This window comes from Setaria viridis, chromosome 6 (genome assembly GCF_005286985.2).
Source record: "Setaria viridis chromosome 6, Setaria_viridis_v4.0, whole genome shotgun sequence".
Taxonomy (NCBI): domain Eukaryota; kingdom Viridiplantae; phylum Streptophyta; class Magnoliopsida; order Poales; family Poaceae; genus Setaria; species Setaria viridis.
In genome coordinates this window covers 8,293,339-8,317,526 of record NC_048268.2, presented here as the reverse complement: position 1 = coordinate 8,317,526, position 24,188 = coordinate 8,293,339, and the positions used below count along the sequence as shown (strand labels likewise).

The window sequence follows — 24,188 nt, the reverse complement described above, 5'->3', positions numbered from 1 at the left end:
GATGCCGCTGGGTGGTGGGTGGCTCGGCGTCGGCGGGCGGCGGGGCTCTTGCTTTGCCGGGGAAGCTAATGGACGGCAACAACAGGCTTTTCGTGACATTTTTATAGGGAGGAGTAGTTTATAGCAGGGTGGGAAGAAAGGTGGGAGGGTGTGGCCCACCTGGCGGTGACTGGGCAGGGATTGCCAGTTGGACTTGACGCATGGGGCTGTGTACACCGTGTCTCTACAGTGACACGGAAAGCACACTTGGACAGTGACTCGGATAAACGACGAGGGCCGGTTCCCAAAATCCCAACTTTGACACTATAAAAAAAGAAATTCTCCATCATATCAAACTTGCGGTACATGCATGGAGTACTGAATGTAGACGAAATCAAAAACTAATTGCACAGTTTTGTTGTACTTTGCGAGACGAATCTTTTGAGCCTAATTAGTCAATATTTAGACAATAATTGACAAATACAAACGAAATGTTACATCGTTGCTACAGTAATTTTGGTTGTCCAAAGTTAGCCCTTGTTTAGTTCACCCCAACTCCCAACTTTAGCACTATGCAAAAAAAGATTCCTCATCACATCAAACTTGCGGTACATGCATGGAGTACTGAATGTAGACGAAATTAAAAACTAATTGCACAGTTTTGTTATACTTTGCGAGATGAATCTTTTGAACCTAATTAGTCAATGTTTGGACAATAATTCACAAATACAAACGAAACGCTACAATGTGCTACAGTACTAGCATAGTAATTTTGGCACTCCAAATTTTGGCAACTAAACAAGGTCTTAGACAACTAAACAAGGCCGAGGATAAACTCCCGTCAGGTAGCACTCCGTAGGTTGGGGTTAAACGGGGGTCACGAGTGAAAAAATGTGAACAACTGCGGGCGTGCTTGCTTCCCGGCGAACATCTCCGTAGGTGCAGCCGTCACACGGCGTGGTATGGCGCCTGCATGCCTACCTGTAGAGATTACAAGGTAAACATTTTCCCTGATAAAAGAAAGGATAGATGGGTGTTTTTGTTACAAATTAGATTTGTAGTATGTGTTAAATCTGGATAAACGAAAATGGTACGAGGAGATGGACTTATCTGGAAACGTGGTTTATAAAAAAAGACATTTTATCGTGTATAAACATATGGTAATAGAGAGGTATCGATCATAATAATGCTCGACATCAGCAGCTAAAGCGTCCCCGAATTTACGACCCAATTGGAGCAAGTAGCACAGGGCGGAGTTGTTCGTCGTGGCAACCCGGGGAAAATTCGCCACCGGTTTCTTAGCAGAGCTGGGGGGTGGTCGGGTCTCTTGCGGCAAGCAAAGCAAAACCACCCCCGGGTTTGCAAGGAAGCTGGAATCCTGGATGCAATCCCATGGGCGGGTTGGCCAGGTGCATGCACCCTCTCGAGTATCGATCGACTCGATCGCGCTCCTGTCCAGTCGCCTTGTCTGTCCCTGTACCACCACCCCAGTCTGAGTCATCAGCCGCGCACCCACCCGTGCCGTCGTCCTCACTACCTACTCCTACAGTCCTAGTACTCGTCTCAAGCCCAACTGCATCTCCAAGTAGGAGTACGTGTTACGTAGTCCTGAAGGCAGATCGATGTTTCTGGGTTAAGTTGCGCACCGCAAGTGGCCGCAGAGCACAGCAGCTTACTGTAAAAAGCAAGCAGCATCACCGGCACACGCAGCTCGATTAGAGTTTTAAGTCCAACGGCTGAAATGATAAACTAGTCAGCCACAAGTGATCGATGCAGTAGTTTATTGCTAAGATTAGCTCTAGCTCGGCGTGCACTTCTTAATTAGGCAACTAACCAGATGCAGTATAGCTGGCTAGCTGTCAGGAACACCGTATGCAGTGCAGCAAAGCGCGATCGCATTCTCCAAACCCATTAAAAAAAACTAAACACACGCAAGTTGGCCGTGGGCGAGCATGCATGGGCTCTCCTGCGGCCATACTCTGATGATGATCCCTAGCTAGCTAATAATGCAAGTGGACTGCCCGGCCGGCCGGCCGGCACACATGCATGCAACTGCAAAATCCAGGCCAGTTGAGCTCGTGTGGGCACCAACAGGGCATGTGCGGGGGAATTGTTCACCCCAACCGGCATTATGTTGGTGATTGTTGTTGCCACTAGCTAGGCACTAGCCCACTGCCGGACATGACTGATTTTGGCATCCCATTTCATTCCAATGTTATGGGCTCAGCTTGCTAGCTACTCTAATTTTACATGGTATATGGGCGGCAAACCAAGAAAAGGACAAACTGTGTGTAGGTATGGGCACCAAGAAAGATAGCTTTAGGGTCCTAAGATCGACCAAGCCCCTACCAATAATATATATTCAGCCCTTTTTCTTTCATATAAACTTACAAATAATACTGGAAACAAATATTCTTTCTAGTACAACTATACATATGTTTCCCAAAGAGAGGAGGTATATTCATCTTTAGTTTTGTAGTAAGCCCCAAATTCCTTTCACTTTGGCTAAGTTTATATAAAAAAAATGGACCAATATTCACAACATCAAATCAGTTTACTTAAATCCACTACGAAAGGATATGCTTCCACATTACGGAATTTATTTTTTTATTAATCATGCTTAGATGTTCATATATACGTTGTATTCTTCTATAAATTTAGTTAATCAAACTCGAAGAAATAAAACTTAAACAATGCCGAAGGAAATATGAAACCATGTGATTTAACAAGCGTGTGAACGTCGTCTCAAGAAGTTGTTTTGGCCGGCAGCGTCAGGCAGCAAGGCATGCGATGTCTTCTTCTGCGCGGTCGCCGGTACGGTCTTTTGGCCGGCTGGCCACACACAGCGCCGCCCAAAAGGCTCCAATCGGGGACTTGCTTGTGGTACATGCATGCACCGTCCGTGCATGCCGCGTGATCGATCTTATCGCGTTGCACACACTACATCGTCGCCAGCCGGGGCCGGTTGGCGTGCATTCACGTCGCCGGCGATCGAGAGCCGGCTATGCATGGCGGCCTAGCAGGTAGCTAGTGTATCGCCTTTTGTGCTACGAGCTGTGAATCTGCAACGCAAGCGTGAGAGATCTATCGATCGATGATGACCACCTGGTACCACTGCTTCCCAGGCCGGCGCAGCTCATCACCAGCAAGTACAGCGGGTGAGATCTCAGGTCCAGGTTCTGCTCACCTGGACTTGTTGGCCTGCTGCCTAGGAAACCCAAGTCTACGAGCATAACTGCTACACGATGAGCACGATCCTCCTCCTCCTACCCTGTTGATCGATGGATGACCATACTCGATCGTGATCCGTGGACCATGTATGCATGCATGTACCTGCTCGATCCGTGCGACAAAGCAACTTTAGGGCATTAAAAAATATATATTTCATCAAGCGCACGACGTGCTGACACGTAGACCGTGTCCCCGCGCCACACGTACGCGCGCGGCAGAGTTAGATTGTCACGACACACGAGCCGTGTCGTCTAATAAGGGTTGTTTGGACTGTCACATCAGATATTAGATCCTAATTAGAAGTATTAAATATAGATTATTTACAAAACTCATTGCATAGATGGAGGTTAAACGGCGAGACAAATCTATTAAGCCTAATTAATCCATCATTAGCAAATGGTAATGTAGCAGCACATTGTCAAATCATGAACTAATTAGACTTAATAGATTCGTCTCGCCGTTAACCTCTAATTAGTTTTATAATTAACTCATATTTAATCCTTCTAATTAGTCTTCGAATGTTTGATGTGACACGTGCTCCAGTATCTAAACACCCAAAGCAGCCGCTAATCGTCGTCAACCGGCGCACAGTACCGTGTGGTTAAATGTCTCGTCTCTACCCGCTGTTTCCCTGCGTGATGCATGCTCCTTTCACTGTCATTCACTTTCTCCTAATTAAACACGCCAGACTCTCTTCCCTCCCTGCAGGAACATGGACACACTACCTACAGTAATATACTTTACTCTTTTTTTTCTAAAAAAACAAGGTATGTACGCGGTGATTGAACTGCCTCTGAATGTGCACGTGACATGTGTAACTATGATGAAAATGAATAATATGGCGTGGCCGTTCCTGATAGATTGATCCAAGCAACAGGCTGCCTTGCTATAATGAGACAAGGAAAATCCTAATTCCTACTACGATCCTGCCACTGCTCTGTCGACGACCTTGCATTGGAGCGGATGATAGAGAAGGGAGATACGGATCGGATTTGTCAGCACTTAAACAATTACTATATGCTCGGCATGCGTGACAGTATCTGCTTAGGGGGTTGCGGAGGAGATTTGCTGCTGATAAGATTCTCTTTTCAGGCCCAAGGAGATCGTTCTCGGAAGAAAACAAGGATAAAGAAATGAGGTGTTCCGCAGCTGCTGCTTTTGAGTACGGTTACAACTTCCTTCCTGTTCGCAAAGCAAGTGGTGGTTACCAAGTGGACGTGAAGGCATGGATGGCTCCACTCGGGAAGAAACAAGGGCTGAGGGGCACTGTACCAACACGTTTTTTTCACTTCAAGAGATTGTGTTTAGGGTTGGTTTAATAAAAAGTTAAAGAACGCAACAAGTCATTTCAGATACTGTCCTAAGTCCTAACTTAACCCTGGTGAGCAGGTCTGCATTTCCTGGGGATACAATCATTCACAGTTAATTAGTAATGCTGCAGTTCACAGTTCTGCACTCCTACATTAATTAGTACCTTGGCTTTGTTTTAACTACTGTTGCCGCTTTCATCTAAGAAAAATGTTACAGTTTTTCATCTTAAAAAACCTTTCAGACGTCATGAGTCTGACATCCCTTTATTAGTTTCGTTTTCCCCTAAGTCCAAACATAATACTGTAACTTTTTATCTCCAATTCAAGCAAGCGACTGACGTTTCTGATATAGTGATAGTAACAAGAAGATTTAGCAGGTCTAACTTATCAAGTTTGCATGTTCATTTAGAATAGGAAAATCGAAAAGTTTTGATTACTATGTGACCAAGTGTACAATTTATACAGTTGCCTGTATGGCACTATCTGAAACCGTTTTGCAAACATAACCATATTTATAACATGCTATTGTACAATTAAGCATCATCTTGCAACGCCAAAATTAACATTAACATTAAAGGGGGGAAAACTTCTATGCAATGATCAATTTATCACCATGTTTACATTCCCCTGCAATATCTACCTATGTAATGCAATTAGCCTTAAGTACTCATGTGGAGAATTACCTACTACCTAGGGTAGAAAATTAGTGCCAAGTTGTTCTACTGTCTTCTGATATAAGCAACCAATTGGGTTTACAATCCCAATGTTTAACTTGTACCCCATGTGTGTGCATGCAGGACATCTTGCACCATATACATTCCCTATTGCCACTTCGTGATGCAGCCCGTGCTGCTTGCTCGTCTCGCACCTTTTTACGTTCCTGGAGATGCCGTCCCATTCTCACCTTGAATAGGCATATCCTTGGCTCAAATGCAAATGCACCTCAAGAGAGTTTCAGCTGCAGAATTGATAACATCCTGAGGAACCACTCAGGCATCGGCGTAAAGATATTCATGCTTGAATTATATGGTATTTTTTATGCATGCCATTATCTCGACAGATGGCTTCAGATTGCTGTCACGCCAGGGATTGAAAAACTCACCCTTCAGCTATGTCATAGAGACAAAATGAAGTACAATGTCCCATGCACACTTTTATCTGATGGGGTTCGGAACTCTATTCAGTGTCTTCAGCTTTCCTTGTGTGCCTTCCATCCCACAGCTGAACTTGGTCCCTTGAGAAAGCTAACAAGTCTGTGCCTGTGCTCTGTGCGTATTTCGGGGGATGAGTTAAGAGTACTTTCTTTCTAACTCTCCTGCTTTGAAGCAGTTAGACCTCAGTGAATGCCAGGAGATAATGTGCCTGAAGATACCTTGCGTGCTGCTGCAGCTCCACTGCCTGAAGGTTTCTTATTGCTCGAAGCTGCGAGTGATAGAGACCAAAGCTCGAAATCTCTTCAGTTTTATCCTTATAGGAGAGAGGGTCAAAGTCTCACTTGGAGAAACAATGCAAATGAAGAACCTGTGCATGCACCGTAGAAACCTCGTCTGTTATGCCCGCACGGAATTGCCATCCAATATGCCAAACCTTGAGACTCTTTCCATTGGTTGGTATTATGAGGTATACTTTTCCTAAAACTTTAGTTCTCATAGACTAGGGTATAGATGCATATTACAGTAGCCATACCTTTTGTAAATTAATCTGAGACATCTTCATCTTGCAGAGGGTCAATACACCAATGCTGCCTACCAAATTCCTTTTCCTCAAGTGCTTGTCTATTTTTCTGAAATGGACGTTTTGCCCATCCTATGATTATTTTTCTCTGGTTTCTTTTCTTGATGGCTCTCCTTCCTTGGAGACTTGGTTGTTGGATGTAAGGCAGTGTTCATTCCGTTCTGCAAAGTATCTGGCCACTTTGTTGGAACCATTTTTTAATTCTATTTGATGATGTCTTCTGTCCTCAGGTAGGTCAGGAAAGTATGGATCAGGTATCGATTTTTGGAGGGTCATCACAGTTGAGGCAGACACCTGAACAGCACCATGACCACCTCAAGAGTGTGAAGATCATAGGTTTCAGCTCTGCTAAGAGCTTGGTTGAGCTAACACGTTATATTCTCAAGAATGCGAAGTCACTTGATTGCCTTACACTGGACACCACTTATGGTGATCCTAAGTGTGACACCGAAATGTCTGGGGGCATGTGCACACCCATGAATGAGCGAGGGTTTTCTCATGGAAGCCCGTAGAGGTGCTGCGGCTATTAGAACATACGTCGAGGATAAAGTTCCGTCTAGAGTTAAGCTGACTGTTGTGGAGCACTGCAGGCGATGCCATGCTGATACGTTATCTGAATAGCTGCAATGTGTAATATATTTTTTTTACTTGCTTTAGATGAACCATGATTTTTTTCCTGGGTTTTGGGGCCTGTTCAATGTTTATCACAGTAGGTACAACTTGTAAACCTTCAGAGATCGATGAACCATGCTTCGTTTCTTGTGTTATTTGGATATATGTAGATTTAGTCTGATATATTCGAATGTTTGCTTGTTTATTATCTTACACAGATGCAGCAAACACAGATACCCTTTGTGTAACGGCCCTATGAGTATCTCAGGCCACCATCCTTGGGTTGGGTTTCGTCGTCCCCTATGCTTCCGGAGGGGAACTTCCCCGATCTCCTCTCGTTCGTAGCAGGTAGCACGGCTCGGCGGCGGCGGCGATTTTTTTCGAACCTGGTAGAATTCGAATCGAAATAGAGTTCAAAACCAAACCAAGAACAGATTTGGTAGGGTTGCTAGACGGAAAGAACGGGTCCCAAATCTGACGGAGGGGAGAGCGGAATTACAGTGATTTCTCGACGAGATCCCACGGGGAGGGAGAAATCATCGTCGGCTTCAACCACCATGGCGCTGCTGGCGCTGCAGCGGCTCATGTCCCTGCAGCGAGACCGGCAGCGACATCTACGGCGAAACCGACCCCTGAGTAAGCCCATCTCTCAGCACTCGCCGGCATCTCATCTCTGATCTCTGTCCGTTTCTTCCATTCATGAAAAAAATATCACCTTTTTATCTGTTATGTCCATTAACTGATTCATTTTAAAATATTTGAGCCGGCTTGGTAGTTGGTACAAGTCTGATAGAATGATATGTGCATTCGCTCGTTTTTTTGCGTGTGTTCACTATCAGTCAAGGGTGGTAATCTGCCTGTGCCCTGTTTCCTTAGCCTCTCCTGTCCTTGCACCAAAACTTTTACAAGCAATGAGAAATTTCTAGTCTGCACTCTGTTGATTGATAAAATAAATAATTTCTAGATATCGTTTCCTTTTCTTCCTGACTTGGTTTTTTGTCTAGTCATATTCAGTTCTGTGATAAGCTATCATAACCATCCTTGTTGGGTTATGCAGATGGATCGATTGCTGCAGTGGGTAAAAGAAAGAGCTTGCCCTGTCAACAAGATGGTCATGGTGATTCCATATCTGCCAAAAGAATGAGATGCTCAATCCCATCACTTCCGGAGGTACTCTGACTTAAATTTTGATGATGGAAGGCTTCAAGCATAATATCGCCATGGCGGCCCTAGCCACACAAGTTCTTTGAACTATGTTAGCCAATATCATCTATATAAACAGAGAACAGAGCTCCTCACGCTGCAATCGTTCGCAATTCTGCACTCCTAATTCGTTGGTGTGAAAAGGAACTAGCCGTGGCGCGTGGGACGTTGGCACTCCAGTGATTGGTGTTGATTCAAAGTCCAAACACACCCGCTGTTCCCGGTCAACAGCCAAAAGATTGGTCAGGCTGCCATCGGCGTCGAACCAAACAGCCCTTTTATCCTGTAGGTGTAACCTTTTGCTCAATACTCAAATCTACAATTGAAGCATATGAGGCCACATCAATGGAGGATACACGACAGAAGGAATTGTTAGTTCACCTCACCTTCCCCAAGCGTAGGTTTCCTTTACTAATTTTGTTCTTTCTATACGAACCCCCTCTCTTTCTCGCAAGAATGAGATGTAGGTAGGGCTAAAAAAAAGAATCAAATTGCACCATCTCTATAATAAGTAAATGCCCTTTTTTCTCCGGATACTCGGCTTTGTTTAAACTAGTACTGCTGCTTTCATCTCAACAAACAGAAAAAACAGTTACAGCTTTCATCCTAAAAAAATGTTGCAGCTTTAGTTCCAACATAGAACTGTCTGTCATGAGCCTTAGATCCATGTTATCTTCATAAATTGTAGACTTCCTACAGTTCATTTAATTTCTCTCGTACATGCAGTGGCTTGTTCTTCTTTTGCTGTGACTATAGTACACAAAATCCACTGCCTAGCAGTTATTTTTACCAGAACCCTGATTGCGGGATTTGCTCTTAGTCTCTCCCACAGCTATTGTATGCCATCCTTGTCCACCTCAAATTATCTCATTCCTCATATCAATATGTGCCATTCTTAATACTGTCTAATACGAATGATACGAGGTATCGGACTGTTGATGCTCTTTGATATAGTTTCCCCTGAATGTCTAATAGAGATGTACATTGTTCTTTCAAGGAAAATTCTAACAAGGGATCTCCCACTTTGTGAGCTCTTCGCCTTTGTAGATTCTGGGAGATGTGACTACGATTTTGCTAACCTCTCTAGAGAGGATTGTTACAGTAGCAGCTTCACCAAAACCTTTATTCCTCCAGAATAAAAGCAGCCATGTAGTGCTTGTTCTTAGGCGTATTGCGATTTCAATCACCTTTGCCCCATAAATGCATATGGAGAATGTCTTTTAAGCATGGAGTTTGTAAAATTACGGCTGCCTTTGTGCTGATGCACTTTCCTTAAATTAATACTGTCTCAAGCTTCCCAGGAAGGTACCATGTGATAAAATGAGTGCCTTTTAGGCTGGCCAACGGCCATAAGGCTTTGCAGGCATCATTTATTCTGTTTTCCCTGAAGTCCAACTGTAACTTTTGATCCCCAACACAAGCAATTGGGGGCATATACATATGATTAGAACAGGAAGATGAGCAGGCCTAACTTGTCAAGTTTGCATGTTCATTCTAGAATAAGAAAAGCGACAAGTCTTGACAACTCAGCATAAGTGGTTTTGCATTAGTCCTACGTGCTGTGTTGTTCTGTAACCAAAATCCTGTGAGCATTGATTGACATGGTTATTCTAGAAAATTAAAAAATTCCAATCTGTCAACTATGTTCGTAATTCAAGCTAGTGTTATGTTAGTTATTATGCTACATAATTCCAGGCAAATGTGGGATTAAATCGCATATTGTTTCATGATGTTATTTTATTTACATGGTCTTTTTAATCCATTGTCTCTTATAACATGAACAAACCTAGTGCCAGAGTAGTAATTCAGGCTGAAACTATTATATGTTTACAAACAGTTTGTAGAGAGTGCTGTATAGCCAATTTGGGGTTTGTTCTAGTATTCAGGTGTACTCACCCTTTGCTATTTTGGCCTACTTGTAACATGCTATTGTATGATTAAGCATCGCCTTGTGCATTTTGGTTGACAACAATGCACATGAATCAATGTTGTTTATTACTCTATGCTCTAGTGCAAGTAGGATTATATTTCGCACTCCCTCTGTTTCAAAATGTAGGTTGTTTTAGCTTTTCTAGGTACATAGATTTTGCTATGTATCTAGACATAACCTTATATCTAGAAAAGCTAAAATGACCTACATTTTGGAACGGAGGAAGTAGTGTTTAATCAGTGCTAGCCATTAGCATCTCAGTTTGTTTTGGGGGTCAGAAATCCAAAGTAACATCAATGGGGAAATTTTAATGGTCGTCATGTTTTACAATCCACTGCATTATCTACCTATGCAATGCAATACACCATGTGCGCTTATGTGGAAAGTTACCTAGGGTGGAATATTACTGTCATGTGGTTCTGTTGTTTTTCTTTGTCCGGTAAGTAACCATTTGGGTTTACAATCCCAATGTTTGACTTTTCTCCCATGTGTGTGCATGCAGGACATCTTGCACCATATACATTCCCTATTGCCACTGCGTGATGCTGCCCGTGCTGATTGCTTGTCTCGCGCCTTTCTACGTTTCTGGAGATGCCATCCCATTCTCACCTTGAATAATAGGCCCATCCTGAGGAACCACACAGGCATTGGCATTAAGATACTCGAGCTTGAAAGTTTTTTCGATGCCTGTAATTATCTCGACAGTTGGCTTCAGATTGCTGTTACACCAGGGATTGAAGAACTCACCCTTGAGCTATGTCATAGAGACAATATGAAGTACAACGTCCCATGCACACTTTTATCTGATGGGGGTTCAAAACTCAATCCGGTATCTTCGACTTTCCTTGTGCACCTTCCGCCCCACAGCTGAACTTGGCCCACTGAGAAACCTAACAAGTCTGCGACTGCATTCTTGGCTTATTTCGGGGGATGAGTTACAGTGTTACAGTGTTTTCTTTCTAAGTGTCCTGGTCTGGAGCAGTTAGACCTCAGTGATTGCCAGGAGATAATGGGCCTGAAGATACCTTGTGTGCTGCTGCAGCTTCGCTGCCTGAAAGTTTCTTATTGCCGGAAGCTGCAGGTGATAGAGAGCAAAGCTCGGAATCTCTCCAGTTTTATCCTTATAGCAGTACCGAGGGTAAAAGTCTCACTTGGAGAAACATTGCAAATGAAGAACCTGCGCATGTACCGTTCAAACCTCATCTGTTCTGCCCGCGCCGAATTGCCATCCAATATGCCAAACCTTGAGACTCTTTCCATTGGTTCGCATCATCAGGTATATTAATTTTTCCTAATACTTTAGTTGTTGTAGACTAGGGGATATTTTCATACAATAGTAGTCATACCGTTTGTATAACTAATCTGAGACATCTTTTATGTTGCAGAGGGTCGATACACCAATGCTGCCTACCAAATTCCTATTCCTCAAGCACCTGTCAATTTGTCTGAAATTGACCAGTCCATCCTATGATTATTTTTCTCTCGTTTCTTATCTTGATGCTTCTCCTTCCTTAAGGACTTGGTTGTTGGATGTAAGGCAGTGCTTATTCCATCGTGCAACCTATCTGGTCACTTTGTTGTAAAACCATATTTTAATTCTATTTTATCATATGATCTCTTTTCCATCCTCAGGTAGCTCAGGAAATTATGGAGCACGAATCGATTTTTGGAGGCTCATCACAGCTGAGGCAGATGCCTGAACAGCACCATGGCTCCCTCAAGACTGTGAAGATCAAAGGTTTCCACTCAGCCAAGAGCTTGGTTGAGCTAACATGTTATATTCTCAAGAACGCAAAGTCGCTAAGTTGCCTTACACTGGACACCACTTTCGGTGATCCTAAGTGCGATACCGGAATGGTTGGCGGCCGCTGCGCTGAAATGGACAAAGATTTTCTCATGGAAGCTCGTAGAGGTGTCGAGGCCATTAGAACATACATCGAGGATAAAGTCCCGTCTAAAGTTAAGCTGACTGTTGTGGAGCACTGCAGGCGGTGCCATGTTGATAATCCATCTGAACGGGTGTGTAGGTGCAGTGTGGATGTAATAATGTTATCCCTCCAATGTTTATCACAGTACGTAGGTGCAGTGCAGCGTGTAATGTGTTTAGAGGTCAATGGACCATGCTTTGCGCTTCTTGTACATGTTACTGGACCTGCTCAGTGCTGAGTTTCTTTGGTATAATGGTATCCATTGCGTATGTGAATTTTTGTTTCTGGAGATATAAGCTGACGCGACATGTACGTGGAGTTGTAGTTTGTATTGTAGAGAACTCATGAGAACTGTCATGCATATAAAATTAGAAGGGATGCATACTCTGTCCTACCGGCGCGAGGTCGATCGGATTCGAATCAACCAGCAGCGGCATCACCGGGCTCGCGTCCATGCAGCGAGACCGGAAGCGGCGACGGCGTCGGCGTCACCGGCAGATCCAAGCGCATAGTAACCCTCCTGCTTCTTAACATCTTCCTGGCTCTCTCTTTGTTGCATTTGGCTCTGTCGATGCTTTCTGTCGTGTTCCCTAGCCTGTTCATTCATATTGATGTGAGCCTGCTACCGAATTTTCTTTTTTTTTGGGGGATTAAATTTTCACTTTGGTGGTCACATTAACATCCCCATGCTTCCTCAGGACAAAAAAAAGAGAGATGAACATAATTTTGGGAGGCAATCTCAAGTACTCGGGTGCCTTTTCTGATTTTCTCCCATGTCTGTCAACTTTTTGTGTTGCAGAAGGACCGATTTCCTCATTGGGTAAAAGGAAGGGATCTCCCTGCCAACAAGATGGCGAAGGTGATTCTCAAGCTGGCAAAATAATGAGAAGTTCAATCCCAAACCCAGACCTTCCTGAGGTATCGAGGCCTTCAATTCTGATGATGTATGATGCTTAAGTTTCAAAAAAAAAGTTACAAGCATACTATTTTACCACGGCTGCTCTTATAGTCATCGGAATAATTCTTGGGACTATGCTAGGCTAGCACAATTTATCATTTATAAACAGGGAAACAATCTTTGTGCTGCGACTCGGTCACAGCTCTACACTCCTACTGAATTAGTGAGAAATTTGACAATTTGTTCTGACTATAACTGCTCTTTCTGCCAAGGCTGGTAACGCAACAAATCTCTCCAGAACCTTTTGCATAAGCAAGGTCCTTTATTAATTAGTACTATGTCGATAACTTATCATAACTGGGCTGATTTAGTAATTACTAATTAGTAATTGCTAGTGTTATGCTGTAACAAGTCCATGCCACCATTGATTGGCATATTCGTTCTATAAGAAATCTGTAAGATGGTCAATCTTTATACCTGCTTCAAATTTCACACCAAAGCATTCTGCTATAGTGGTACTTAGATCCAGGAAAAAAAATGTCAAGGTTTCACGATTGTGCTCTAGATGCTGTAGTATTCATTCATGCTATTTTGCTACCTAAATCCAGAATAAATACGAATTCAGATCTGTATTCTTTTATGATTTATTTATTTATTTATATATGGTCATCTTGATCAAGTCATGTAAATTCAGAATAAATACGAATTCATCATATTTAACTACCAAGGTTCTTATGATGTAAATGCCATAACTGTCGGATTCTATTTCATGGGCTTCCGTTAGTCTAACTTTTCAGAAATGCTATTTGTCCCTTAGAGCAACTCTACGAGTACTCCAAAAAGTTCTTTCCAAAACTATGTACTAGGAGCTCTTCCAAAAAATTTTTCCCTTAAAAACATATCAACCCACAGCAGATCGTTAATAATTAGCCCCCAATATTTCAAAAATGCTACATCACCGTAATTGCAGATCGCTAATAACTAGATCCCAATATTTCAAAACAGGCTACGTCATCGTAATTGTAGGTGATCAGACTAACTTGTGCAAAGCTGTCGAGGGAGGAGCTCACACAGTTTCGCTAGTCCAGAACTCCCAACTCCAGTCTTCAGTCCTCTGCGAGCATCAGTGACACGGCCGCTAGCGACGACGACATGAACGCCACTGGACTATTGGTGCCTGTGCTCCCACGTCGCCGCTCCCCTGAAACCGCAAAGCATTCCACCAACCACTCGCCGTCAGTCTGTCGCCGCACTGACGCAGCAGCTTCCAACGGCGGGGGCTCACGCACGCGGCACCCCTCCCCCATGGAGTCGCAGTGGCTGCGGGTCCTGGACACCGCGCGCCTGTTGCCACACGCCCCAGCGCCGCTCCCACTCTCCGTCCTCGACGCCGACCGCAACATGCTCGACGTCACCTTCCGCACGCTCCGCTTCTTCCCGCCTCCCCCACCGCCCGTCGACCCCTTCGCGGTCCTCACCCGCGCGTTCGCCGCCGCGCTCGGCCTCTTCCCCGCGCTCGCGAGCCGCGTCGTCCTCGCGGCGTCTGTTCTGTCGGCAGCCGACGTCGACACTGACAGCCCTGGATCGGCGCTGCTCGACTGCCTCGCGCCAGGGGACGGCAATGGCGGCAGCGGCGCGGATGGCCTGGCGCTCGCGCTTCAGGCCACGCGGTTCGCGTGCGGTGGCGTCGCGCTCGGGATGCGGGTGGCGCACGCGCTCTGCGACGGCGTGAGCGCCACCAAGTTCCTCGCCGCCGCTGCGCGGTTCGCGCACGGGATGGGTCCACCCGACGTGGCGCCGGTGTGGGAACGTCGAGAGCTGCTGGGGCCGAGGCAGCCGTCTCGCGTGGCGACGCCGGTGTTCGACCGTGTCCTCGAGCTCGCACGCGGCGTCCTCGGCCATGGGGCTGACAAGCGCAGCCGGCGGTGGCGTCGGCGGCTGGGGCGCGAATGCGCGCCCGGACACGCTCCAGGACTGGGATAGGAACTCGAGTGGGTCCAGCAGGGAGCAGTTTGGGGCGACTGGGGAAGGATCCGTCTCCTGCGTATATAAGGTGTTTTTAGCATCCGCGTAGTTTTACAGGAAGGGTGGGGGAGTTGTTGGAGGTGAGTTTTTTATTTTTTTTCCCTAAATAAGGTTTTGGGGCAATTTTAAAGGAGCTTTTGGAGTTTTTTATCTTGAGTAGAAGTTACATGTATTCCTTTGTATTTCTTCACAATTTTAACCCATGTATAATATAGCACAATAACACATCATCCCCACAAGTGCACAGAAAAACATAATGGTTGACAGCGAATGCAAGTAAATTTCATGAAGTAGTTGTTAATTGATGCTAGCTGTTAGCAGCCGTCTCTTTTCCTCCCCAGAAAGCCACTAATAACACTGTTAGGAAAACTTGTGTATGCCATACTGAGTTCCTATCTACCTATGTAATCCAGTACATCCGATGCAATTATGTGGAGAGCTACCTGGGGTAGAATGTTACTCCGCGTGATTATGCTGTTCTTCTTTCTCCAATTGAAGTAACTGTCTGGACTTACGATCTCAATGTTGATCTTTTATTCAATGTTTGTGTATGCAGGACATACTGTTTCGTGTACATTCGCTAATGCCAATGTGTGAAGCTGCTCGTGCTGCTTGCCTATCTCGCGCCTTTCTACATTCATGAAGATGTCATCCCAATCTCATCTTTATAAGAACACGATTGGTTTGAAGAAAAATGCATATGAAGAGAATTTCCACCACAAAATTGGCCACATTCTCAGGAACCACTCAGGCATTAGCTTGAAAACATTCAAGCTTGACTACAGTGGCATGTGCGGGTTTGATGGAACTAGTTATCTTGACAATTGGCTTCAAATTGCTCTTAAACCAAGGATTGGAGAGCTCACTCTCTGGTTGTCCAAAACAAGGAGAGAATACAACTTCCCATGCTCACTTTTATCCGATGGGGTTCGAAACTCACTTCGGTACCTTAAACTTCGTTTTTGTGCTCTTCATCCCACATCTGAACTTGGTCCCTTCAGAAGCCTAAGAAGTCTTCGTCTGTTTTTTGTGAGCATTACATGGGAAGAGTTAGAGTGCCTTCTTTCTAACTCTCTTGCTTTGGAGCATTTAGACCTAACTCATTGCAAGGAGATAATTCGCTTGAAGATACCTTGCACCCTGCAGCCTTTTTTTTTGAAATTGTAGGCCCGGCAGAGATTGCCGGGCTTGTATTAATTAATAGAGAAGATAGTTACATAGGCCTAAGCTAAACAAATATATACAGGAATTACAAAAAGGCGTTATGAAACGTGATCATTCAGCAATGTGGCAGATAGCACCCAAGTGCTTGGCTCCCGCTAGAATCCAACATCGTGCCTCCTCCTTGATTTTCGCGATTAGTTGACTGATGCTTTTGAACTGGTATTGAAACACTCGAGCATTGCGTTCCTTCCAAATTTCCTAGGACACTAGAATGATAAGTGATCTGAAGCCCTTTAGCGGGGCACCGCTTGTTGAGCCTGTTTGTGACCACCATTGGCTGACTGATGAAAAAGTAGTCCAATCTCTTCTTGGCGGGACATGTGTAGCCGTCCACTCAAAAACTTTCTCCCAGACTCGAGTAGTATAGTGGCATTTCATTAGCAAGTGCAGAAGGGTTTCGTCATGTGAGTGACACAGCATACAGAGTTTTTGATTAGGCCATCCTCGCGTGGTTAAATGGTTCGCCGTCCAGAGTGTATTTGATAGGCGAGCCATGAGAAGAATTTGCACTTGGGTGGTGCCTAGATCCTCCATATAAGGCGCTCCATATCCGAAGGTGTTGAAGTTTGGAACTGCGCCAGGTATGCCGAAGCTGTGGAGTACTCTCCATGCTTGGTCAGGTTCCAGGTGATGGCATCGGGTGTTCCTGGAATGAGCTGGACTGATCTTGTTTTGGTCAAGAGGAGGTAAAACTCTAAGAGATGCCCTGCTGATGAAATGGTGACCACGTTGATGTCTGAAATTCACATATCATTTGTTAAGGCATCCTTCACTGTTCTTCTCCTATTTCTTGAGATTTTGTAGACTGACGGCGCAATATCTATCTCTCGGCACTTTCCCTGCAGCCATGCCGAGTCCCAGAATTTGGCCTTTTCCCATTGCCCAGCGTGATGGTCGTCACAGATGCAAATAACTTTTTTATCCTTGTTGTTGCACGGAGTCGGCATACCAACCCATGGTTTGCGTGGTTCCTTCCATTCATGCCACAGTCATCGTAGTCATAATGCTCGCGCGAACTTTTTTAGGTGTAGTATTCCCAGGCCACCCAATTTAGTCAGTTTGCATGTTGTGGTCCACACCACTTTACATTTCCCGCCAACAATCTGATCAGTGCCGCACCATAGGAAGCGCTTTCGCTGCTTGTCAATTTCTTCAAGTACCGTTGTTGGGGCATTAAGGGTAGAGAGATAGTATATCGGTTGTGAGGATAGTACTACTCTAACAAGAGTTCTTCTTCCTACTGGGGTGAGTAGCTTGCCAGCCCAGCTGGCCAGCCTTGCATTCGCTTTGTCAGTTAACATTTGGAAGTGAACCTTTTGTAGCCTGCCAAGTGATAGGGGTAGTCCCAAGTATTTTACCGGGAAGGTTGCTCTTGCTGCTGGGAAGGAGGCTAGGATGGACTCCAGGTCAAGGCCGCTGTAGTGAATGGGTGCTACCGAGCTTTTCTGAATGTTGGTGTTGAGCTTGGTGACATTGCCAAATTTGTCAAGCAGCTCCTTGGTGTTCCGAACATCAGCGGCTGTCGGATTAATGAAGATTACCGCATCATCCGCATATAGCGATAGGCGTAGGCGTGCACATTTGCCGTGTAGCTTGGATAGGGCCCTGTTTTGCATTGCTAGATGGAGGAGTTTTTGAAGCGGGTCAATTGCTAGAATGAAGAGGAGTGGTGAGAGCAGGTCCCCCTGTTGTAGGCCTCGGCCATGTTGTATGTCGTCCCCTGGAGCACTGTTCATAAGGATTTTTGATGTAGCAGTGCTTAGAAGGTTGTGACCTAGCTTCTCCATCTTGGGGGAAAACCTCTCCGACGCATGAGATCCAACAGGTAGTCCCAACGTATAGAGTCGAAAGTCTTGGATATGTCGAGCTTGAGCATGAGGGACGGCATTCTAGAGGAATGGAAGCGTCGAGCAAGATTTCTTACATACATGTAGTTGTCGTGTATAACTCTCGTTTTAATGAAGGCACTCTGGCTCTTCGATATCAAAGTGTTCATGAACGGTTGTAGACGTAGTGCCATCATCTTTGTGATGATCTTGGCTATGGCATAGATGAGGCTTATCGGCCTGAAGTCTATAATCGAGTCACCTTCGTCTTTTTTTGGGATGAGCACTATGTTGGCCGAATTGAGGATGTCAAAGAAGTCATGGTGCATGCTATGGAAGGCACTAATTATGCTCATGATGTCCGCTCTAATTATATCCCAGCATTTGTGGAAGAAATTAATCGTAAACCCGTCTGGTCCTGGGGCCTTGTCTCTAGGCATGAGTTTGAGTGCCCTTTTGACTTCTTGCTCAGTAAATTCTGCAACGAGAGAGGAGAGGTCGGTGGACGGCCAGGAGAGTAATTCCCAGTTGAAATCGACGTCCCGTGGTGGCGGTCGTCCTAGGACGTTGGCAAAGTGTGTGTACGCCACCCCAGCTTTGTCTTGTTGCATCGTTGCCCAACCATCAGATTTCTGGAGCTTTGTGATGAAAATTTTCTTCTCCTTAAGTTAACCTTTAGGTGAAAAAACCATGTGTTTGCATCGCCTAGAGAGAGATTCGTTAATCTAGAGCATTGTCTTTTGCACAGACGTTCGAGGATGGCGAGACCCATTACTCTGGTTTTTAGCTTGGAGCGCAGAGTTAATTCTTCATCGGATAGATTTTGTGATTCTTGCGCGACGTCTAGTTGGAAAATGACTGATTGCGCCATACGGAATTGAATTTTCGCTTCTGAGAAAAGGTTCTTGCTCCATTTTCTTAGAGCCAGTTCCGTCCTGGCAAGCCTATCGTTGAGGCGGTGTGTTGGATTTGTGTGGAGAGTTGGAGCATTCCAAGCATCTTGTACCACCTGCCGAAATCCCGGCATGGATAACTAGAAATTTTTGAATTTGAAATGCCGAGGCCGCGGGGGGCTTTCTTGATTGGAAAGGAGCAAGGGGTAGTGATCTGACAACGAAGTAGATAGAGCTTGCATGATGTGGGATGAGAAGGTCAAGTCCCAGGCGTTGTTACAGAACACTCGGTCGAGGCGAACTAAGGTTGGGTTTCGACATTCATTGCTCCAGGTAAATTTTCTATTTTGCAAGTGGATTTCTTTTAGGCTGCAGCTATTGAGAGTTTCTCAGAAATGTCGCATGCAGTTGAAGTTTAGGTTGGAGTTATTTTTATTGCTTGCTTTGTAGATTAGGTTGAAGTCACTGAGTATTAGCCACTTTTGACTGTGCTGTGGAGCCGATGCTCGGAGTTCGTGTAGAAACTCCAGTTTGTCGCGGTCTCGTGTGGGGCCGTAAATTGTTGTTAGCAGGAAGGGCACTGTAGTCGCTTTTATTTTAACAGTAGTGGAGATTGAGAAAGCTCGTTTGATGGTGCAGTCTAGGTCGACTTCATCTTTGTTCCATAGAATTAGAATGCCCCCTCGCGTCCCTGAAGGCCCCCCGGCCGGGAGGAAGGTGAAGCTATTAAGCCTGAAACCCCCCACACTCATAACCAGCTGATCATCGATTGATGCCATTTTTGTTTCCTGAAGACACACAATCTGACAGTGTGTTGTAGCAAGCACTTGTTGCACAGTCGAGCGGCGCGCTATGGAGTTCAAACCTCGAACATTCCAGCATAGAATTTGTAATTCATTAGTAGCCATGCAAATAAAAAAGTAGCTCTATCCACTGTAGGAAGCACAACAGCTTAGCATGGTAGCTTGAGAGGTTGTAGCTGGCAGAAGCATTAGGCGTGCACATTACATAAATATCAGTTTTGAGAAGAAACATTGACGATGGACGAAATGAAAGCTGGAGGCCAACGCTACTGAAAGCCCTACGCAGAGGGCCGCGATGAGTAGCCACAACTAAAGCTTGAAGTAGACAAATGGCAAAGACAGAACACAAAGACTTCATCATTCGAGTCGGTGTTGTTGACCTCCACTGGCATTTCCATGGATTCTGCGCCGTCAATTCAGATGAGAGCGCCGGTAGCCTTGCAAAGGTCTTTATCGTCGAGTTGGAATAGGGTTGTCATCGCCTTGATGATGTCTTGTGGCATGGGGCCCTGAAAAGTTGCGACAAACTCCCTGATTGCTTCTTCTACCAGTGTGTAATCATCCTCGATGTATCCCAAGCGCTGGCATAGAACGTGGTTTGCCCTCTCTTCCATGGAGACGTGTTTGAGCTTGCTGCAGGCCTGCCGTTTGCTACGGCACAGAGGCGCAATCTCCGCAGCAGGCTTCTTGAGATGGTGGCCCCTTCTTCCTGGTGCAGGTGATGGAGTTTGGAAGATCGCCTGTTCCAGAGTGGAGAACAACTCAGCAATACCACCAGGAGAGTCTGTTGAGTGTATGTTTTGGGTTGGAGATGGAACCTATAGCTCCTGGGCTTCACTGTGTTAATGGCAGCCTTGGCCAGTGCCCCAGGGACCATGCTGAGTGTCCCTGGCTGCAGATAGCATAGTTGGGTGGAGAGGGCAAGCATCAGCTCCTGTGTCCGTAGAAGACAGGCCGCCCGGGACGCCAAGCACCTATCCGGTGGCCCCGCCTATGCCACCGTCTTGGACGAGGTTGTCGAAGCCGTGAAGAGATGTCGTGCCGTGCTGTAGGTTGCTGTCAGCAGCAGCCCCTGCCGTTGGAAGTAGAGGAGCGTCCCTGGCTAGTGCTGTAGGTTGCTGTCAGCAGCAGCCCCTGTCGTTGGAAGTAGAGGAGCGTCCCTGGCTACAGGCGGCACAACTGAGTGGAAATTAGCTCCTACGGCTGTAGGTGACAGGCCTCCCAGGTCGCCAAGCACTTGGTTTGGGATCCTGCCTGTATCACCACCGTGTACGAGGTTGTTGAGGCCATGAAGATATGCCGTGCCATGCTGCTGAATGCCGACGCCTGCAGCTTTTGCCATGGGGAGCAGTGAAGCGCAGGCCAACGCCACAGTGGACACGGCCTGCCCGGAGCCCCCCCGCTCGATAGGAATGTGGCTGTGTACAGGGAGCAGGACACCATCTCCGCTACTATCCTGTTGCTGCTACTGCTGTGGGAACTCCTCTTGGAGCTTTGCCAGATCTTTGTCAACCTCCTGAAGTGAAGGGGAAGTTGGGGGAGGGGCAGGAAGCTTCTTTTTTAAGCGATAGAAGACACGATGTGTTGGTACTAGGGAGTGTGGATTGCTTGGTACCTTTTAGTAATGTGTTGTCATTGTGGAGTCGTGCCAGGCTTCATCCCCCGGGTGCTCTGCCAATCCTATTGCCTCGATCAAGAGATGATGCAGCGGCCTGGGTGAAGGAGGGGTCGACACCTTCTGCTGCTGGGCGGGCTACAGGTTGAAGATCTTTTTCGCTGCATCCTCCATGGTGGCGACCTTGAGGGAGAATATCAGCTTGAGGTACCTCTGTCTTCGCGCCTCTAGCTCCTCCTATGACTTTGGAGCTTCATTCTCGCCGGTCACGTACCTCTTGTGGGAGCCAATACTCCTATTTTGGCGGTGTGGAGAGCGGGATCGGTCCCTCCGCACCGCGTCCTGGCGGTGGTGGGGACCATAGCTATCATGGTGCCGGGTGTGGCCGCATTGGTGGCGTGGGTCACGGTCGTTGTCGTCCTCATCGTCGCGGCCATTAGCGTCGAAGATGTTGTAGTAGGCCGCGTGGTCGTCGATGCAGTCACGGCGTGCACGGTCGCGACGGTCCTCCTCCTCCCACTCGTTTCTATGCTCCTGAACTCGTGGCGGCGGTGGGTGGTGGAATGGCTCGAAGGCGGCCATCGGTGCCTGTTCGCCGTCCCGGACACCCCAGTACCTGGGGAGGCGTCGCTGCTCCTACTCGCCGATGGTCGCGTCTGGGTTGTGGTGGTCGGTCGACACCCTGGAGAAGTCATGAATCTCCTAGATGTGGATGATGACCTGGTGCTTGATGCCGCGCTGCCGCCGCTACGAAGGAGTGTCGAGGACCTGCACAGAAGAAGAGGAGACGTCCAAAGCGCCTGTCGTAAAAATCAGCCACATAACCTTTGGGATTTTGCTTGGGTCAGCAGTCCATGCCCAGAGCTCAATCCCTCGGGTGTCAGAAGTGTGCAACAAGTTAGTGCCAATGCATTGCAGCGAGCAGGTATGGCTGACGATCCTCTCAACGAGCTCCGACTGCCACGCATGCCTCGGGACGCCATCGAGGAGGAGCCGGACCCTGTAGAACAGAGCCACCCCCAAGTTGCCTGTGAGGCTCCACCATGGTTGAACGCAAACCTCGACCCCGCAACACTTTAACCTGCCTTGGCATTGACCTCCTCGCAGCTGCACTGATTCTGGAAGCGAAGGAGGAAAGCCTCAGGGTGATGTCTGGTGACGTCGACGTCGCCCGGGTGAAGCCTGAAGTCGGCGATGAGAGCCTCCTCCAAGTGTCGCGCCGTGGTGTCAGGAGGGACGCGCATGGCCCAAGTGACCATGGTGCACCCCTCCCAGTCCCGCAGCTCTCTGTCAAGCTCGAAAGAGGTGGGGACGTGGAGGCGGTCCTCGTCTGGCCGGAGAGCCGGGTCGCCAATTTCGTAGTCTCTCATCTTGACAGGAAGGTGGGGAGCGGCAGGAGGTATTCGAGAGGTGTGGCGCTGGGAGGGAACAGGGTCGTGCCTTGCTTGGACAGAGGTGGGGAAGCTGCAGGTGGCGTTTGAGTGGCAGGAGGCAGCTTTGTGTCCCAGGTGGAGGCAGCGGAAGGGGTCCCGGCAGGAACGGGCGCAATGGTCGCGGGCGAGGCACCAGAAACACCTGCCTTGAGTGCGGTAGAGGAAGGTAGCTTTGGACAGGGGTGCAGGTACCGGCTCCCTCATTGAAGATCTCTAGAAGCGGTGAGCCGAGGAGGTGGGTGGCAGGGAGGAATGGCGCCTTGAATGCACTATGCGCATAGTACCATCTCTCCTGCGTCGCCATGGCCTCACCACGCGAGTCCAGCCTAGCTCAGAGTTAGGCAGGGGAAGGCGCGTTGGCGCGGGGCTCGAGGGCGCGGCGCGGTGCAGGCTATATGCGGATGATGTGGTAATCTTCATTAATCCGACAGTCGCTGATGTTCGGAACACCAAGAAGCTGCTTGACAGATTTGGCAATGTCACCGGGCTCAACACCAACATTTAGAAAAGCTCGGTAGCACCCATTCGCTGCAGCGGCCTCGACCTGGAGTCCATCCTAGCCTCCTTCCCGGGCCTTAACATTTTTGAATGCTCGAGCTTGAAAGCGTTAGAGAGCAAAGCTCCAAATCTCTCTAGCTTTTTTTCATAGAGGAGTTAGGGTTAACTTCTCACACATGGAAACATTGCAAGTGAAAAAGCTTCACATGGAGCGTCCAAACTTTATCTGTGATGCTCGTTCCATGCTGCCATCCATTATGCCAAATCTTGAAACTCTTGTCATCGAATCAAGGCATGAGGTATGTATTCTCTTAAGAGATAAGGTGTTGTAGGATCGTGATATACATGGATTATATTAGTCATGCCTGGTGTTAACGAATCTGATACATGTTATATTTGTTGTGCAGGTGGTTGATGCACCAATGCTGCCTACCAAATTCCTCTACCTTAAGCATCTGACCATTTGTCTGGTATTAGGATCATTCATTATCCGGCCATATGACTATTTCTCTCTGGTTCCATTCCTTGAAGCACCTCCTTCCTTGGAGACTTTGATATTAGATGTAAGGCGTGGTGCTGTTCATTCATTTCACCCTGCAAATCTATCTGATCAATCTGAGTCAATTTAATTGAATCACATTATCCATTTCATCGTCAGGTGACTGCGCTACATTTGGCCCATGAATCGATTTTTGCAAATTCAGAACTGAGGCACATGCCTGAACACCACCACCACCGTGCCTACCTCAAGAGTGTGAAGATCAGTGGTTAGTTTTAGCTCTGCAAAGAGCTTGGTTGAGCTAACATGTTATATCCTCAAGAATGCGGTGGCACTTGAGTGTCTTACATTGGACACCATTTATGGTCCCAGGTGTTATCAGCAAGGTAAGTTTGAAAGGTGTATTCCCATGGCAGACGGTGTTCTCATGGAAACCCCTAGAGCGCTCTCGGCTATCAGAACACACATTGAGAATAAAGTTCCATCTACAATTGAATTAACTATTCTGGAGCCTTGTAGCCGGTGCCACGCTGAAGGAAGATGGTGA

General features: G+C 46.7%; 1 protein-coding gene, 1 non-coding gene and 1 pseudogene across 2 annotated transcripts; all 3 read left to right on the top strand.

Annotated features, from left to right (window-relative positions):
- The first annotated feature begins 5,357 nt into the window (after window positions 1–5,357).
- On the top strand, window positions 5,358–7,021 carry LOC117861312 (uncharacterized). Its single transcript, XR_011898512.1, has 6 exons — window positions 5,358–5,433; window positions 5,514–5,633; window positions 5,911–6,140; window positions 6,244–6,393; window positions 6,485–6,708; window positions 6,740–7,021. It is a non-coding gene; the product is annotated as an uncharacterized protein (transcript).
- Window positions 7,022–7,174: 153 nt separating this feature from the next.
- Window positions 7,175–12,165, top strand: LOC117861727 (putative FBD-associated F-box protein At5g53635). Its single transcript, XM_072294718.1, is given in 8 exon segments — window positions 7,175–7,524; window positions 7,630–7,637; window positions 7,924–8,036; window positions 10,502–10,807; window positions 10,809–10,940; window positions 10,943–11,275; window positions 11,385–11,531; window positions 11,632–12,165. Coding segments are annotated over 8 exon segments (1,674 nt in total). The 5' UTR covers window positions 7,175–7,423.
- A 215-nt stretch (window positions 12,166–12,380) lies between these two features.
- LOC117861726 (uncharacterized) lies at window positions 12,381–24,188 on the top strand (annotated as a pseudogene).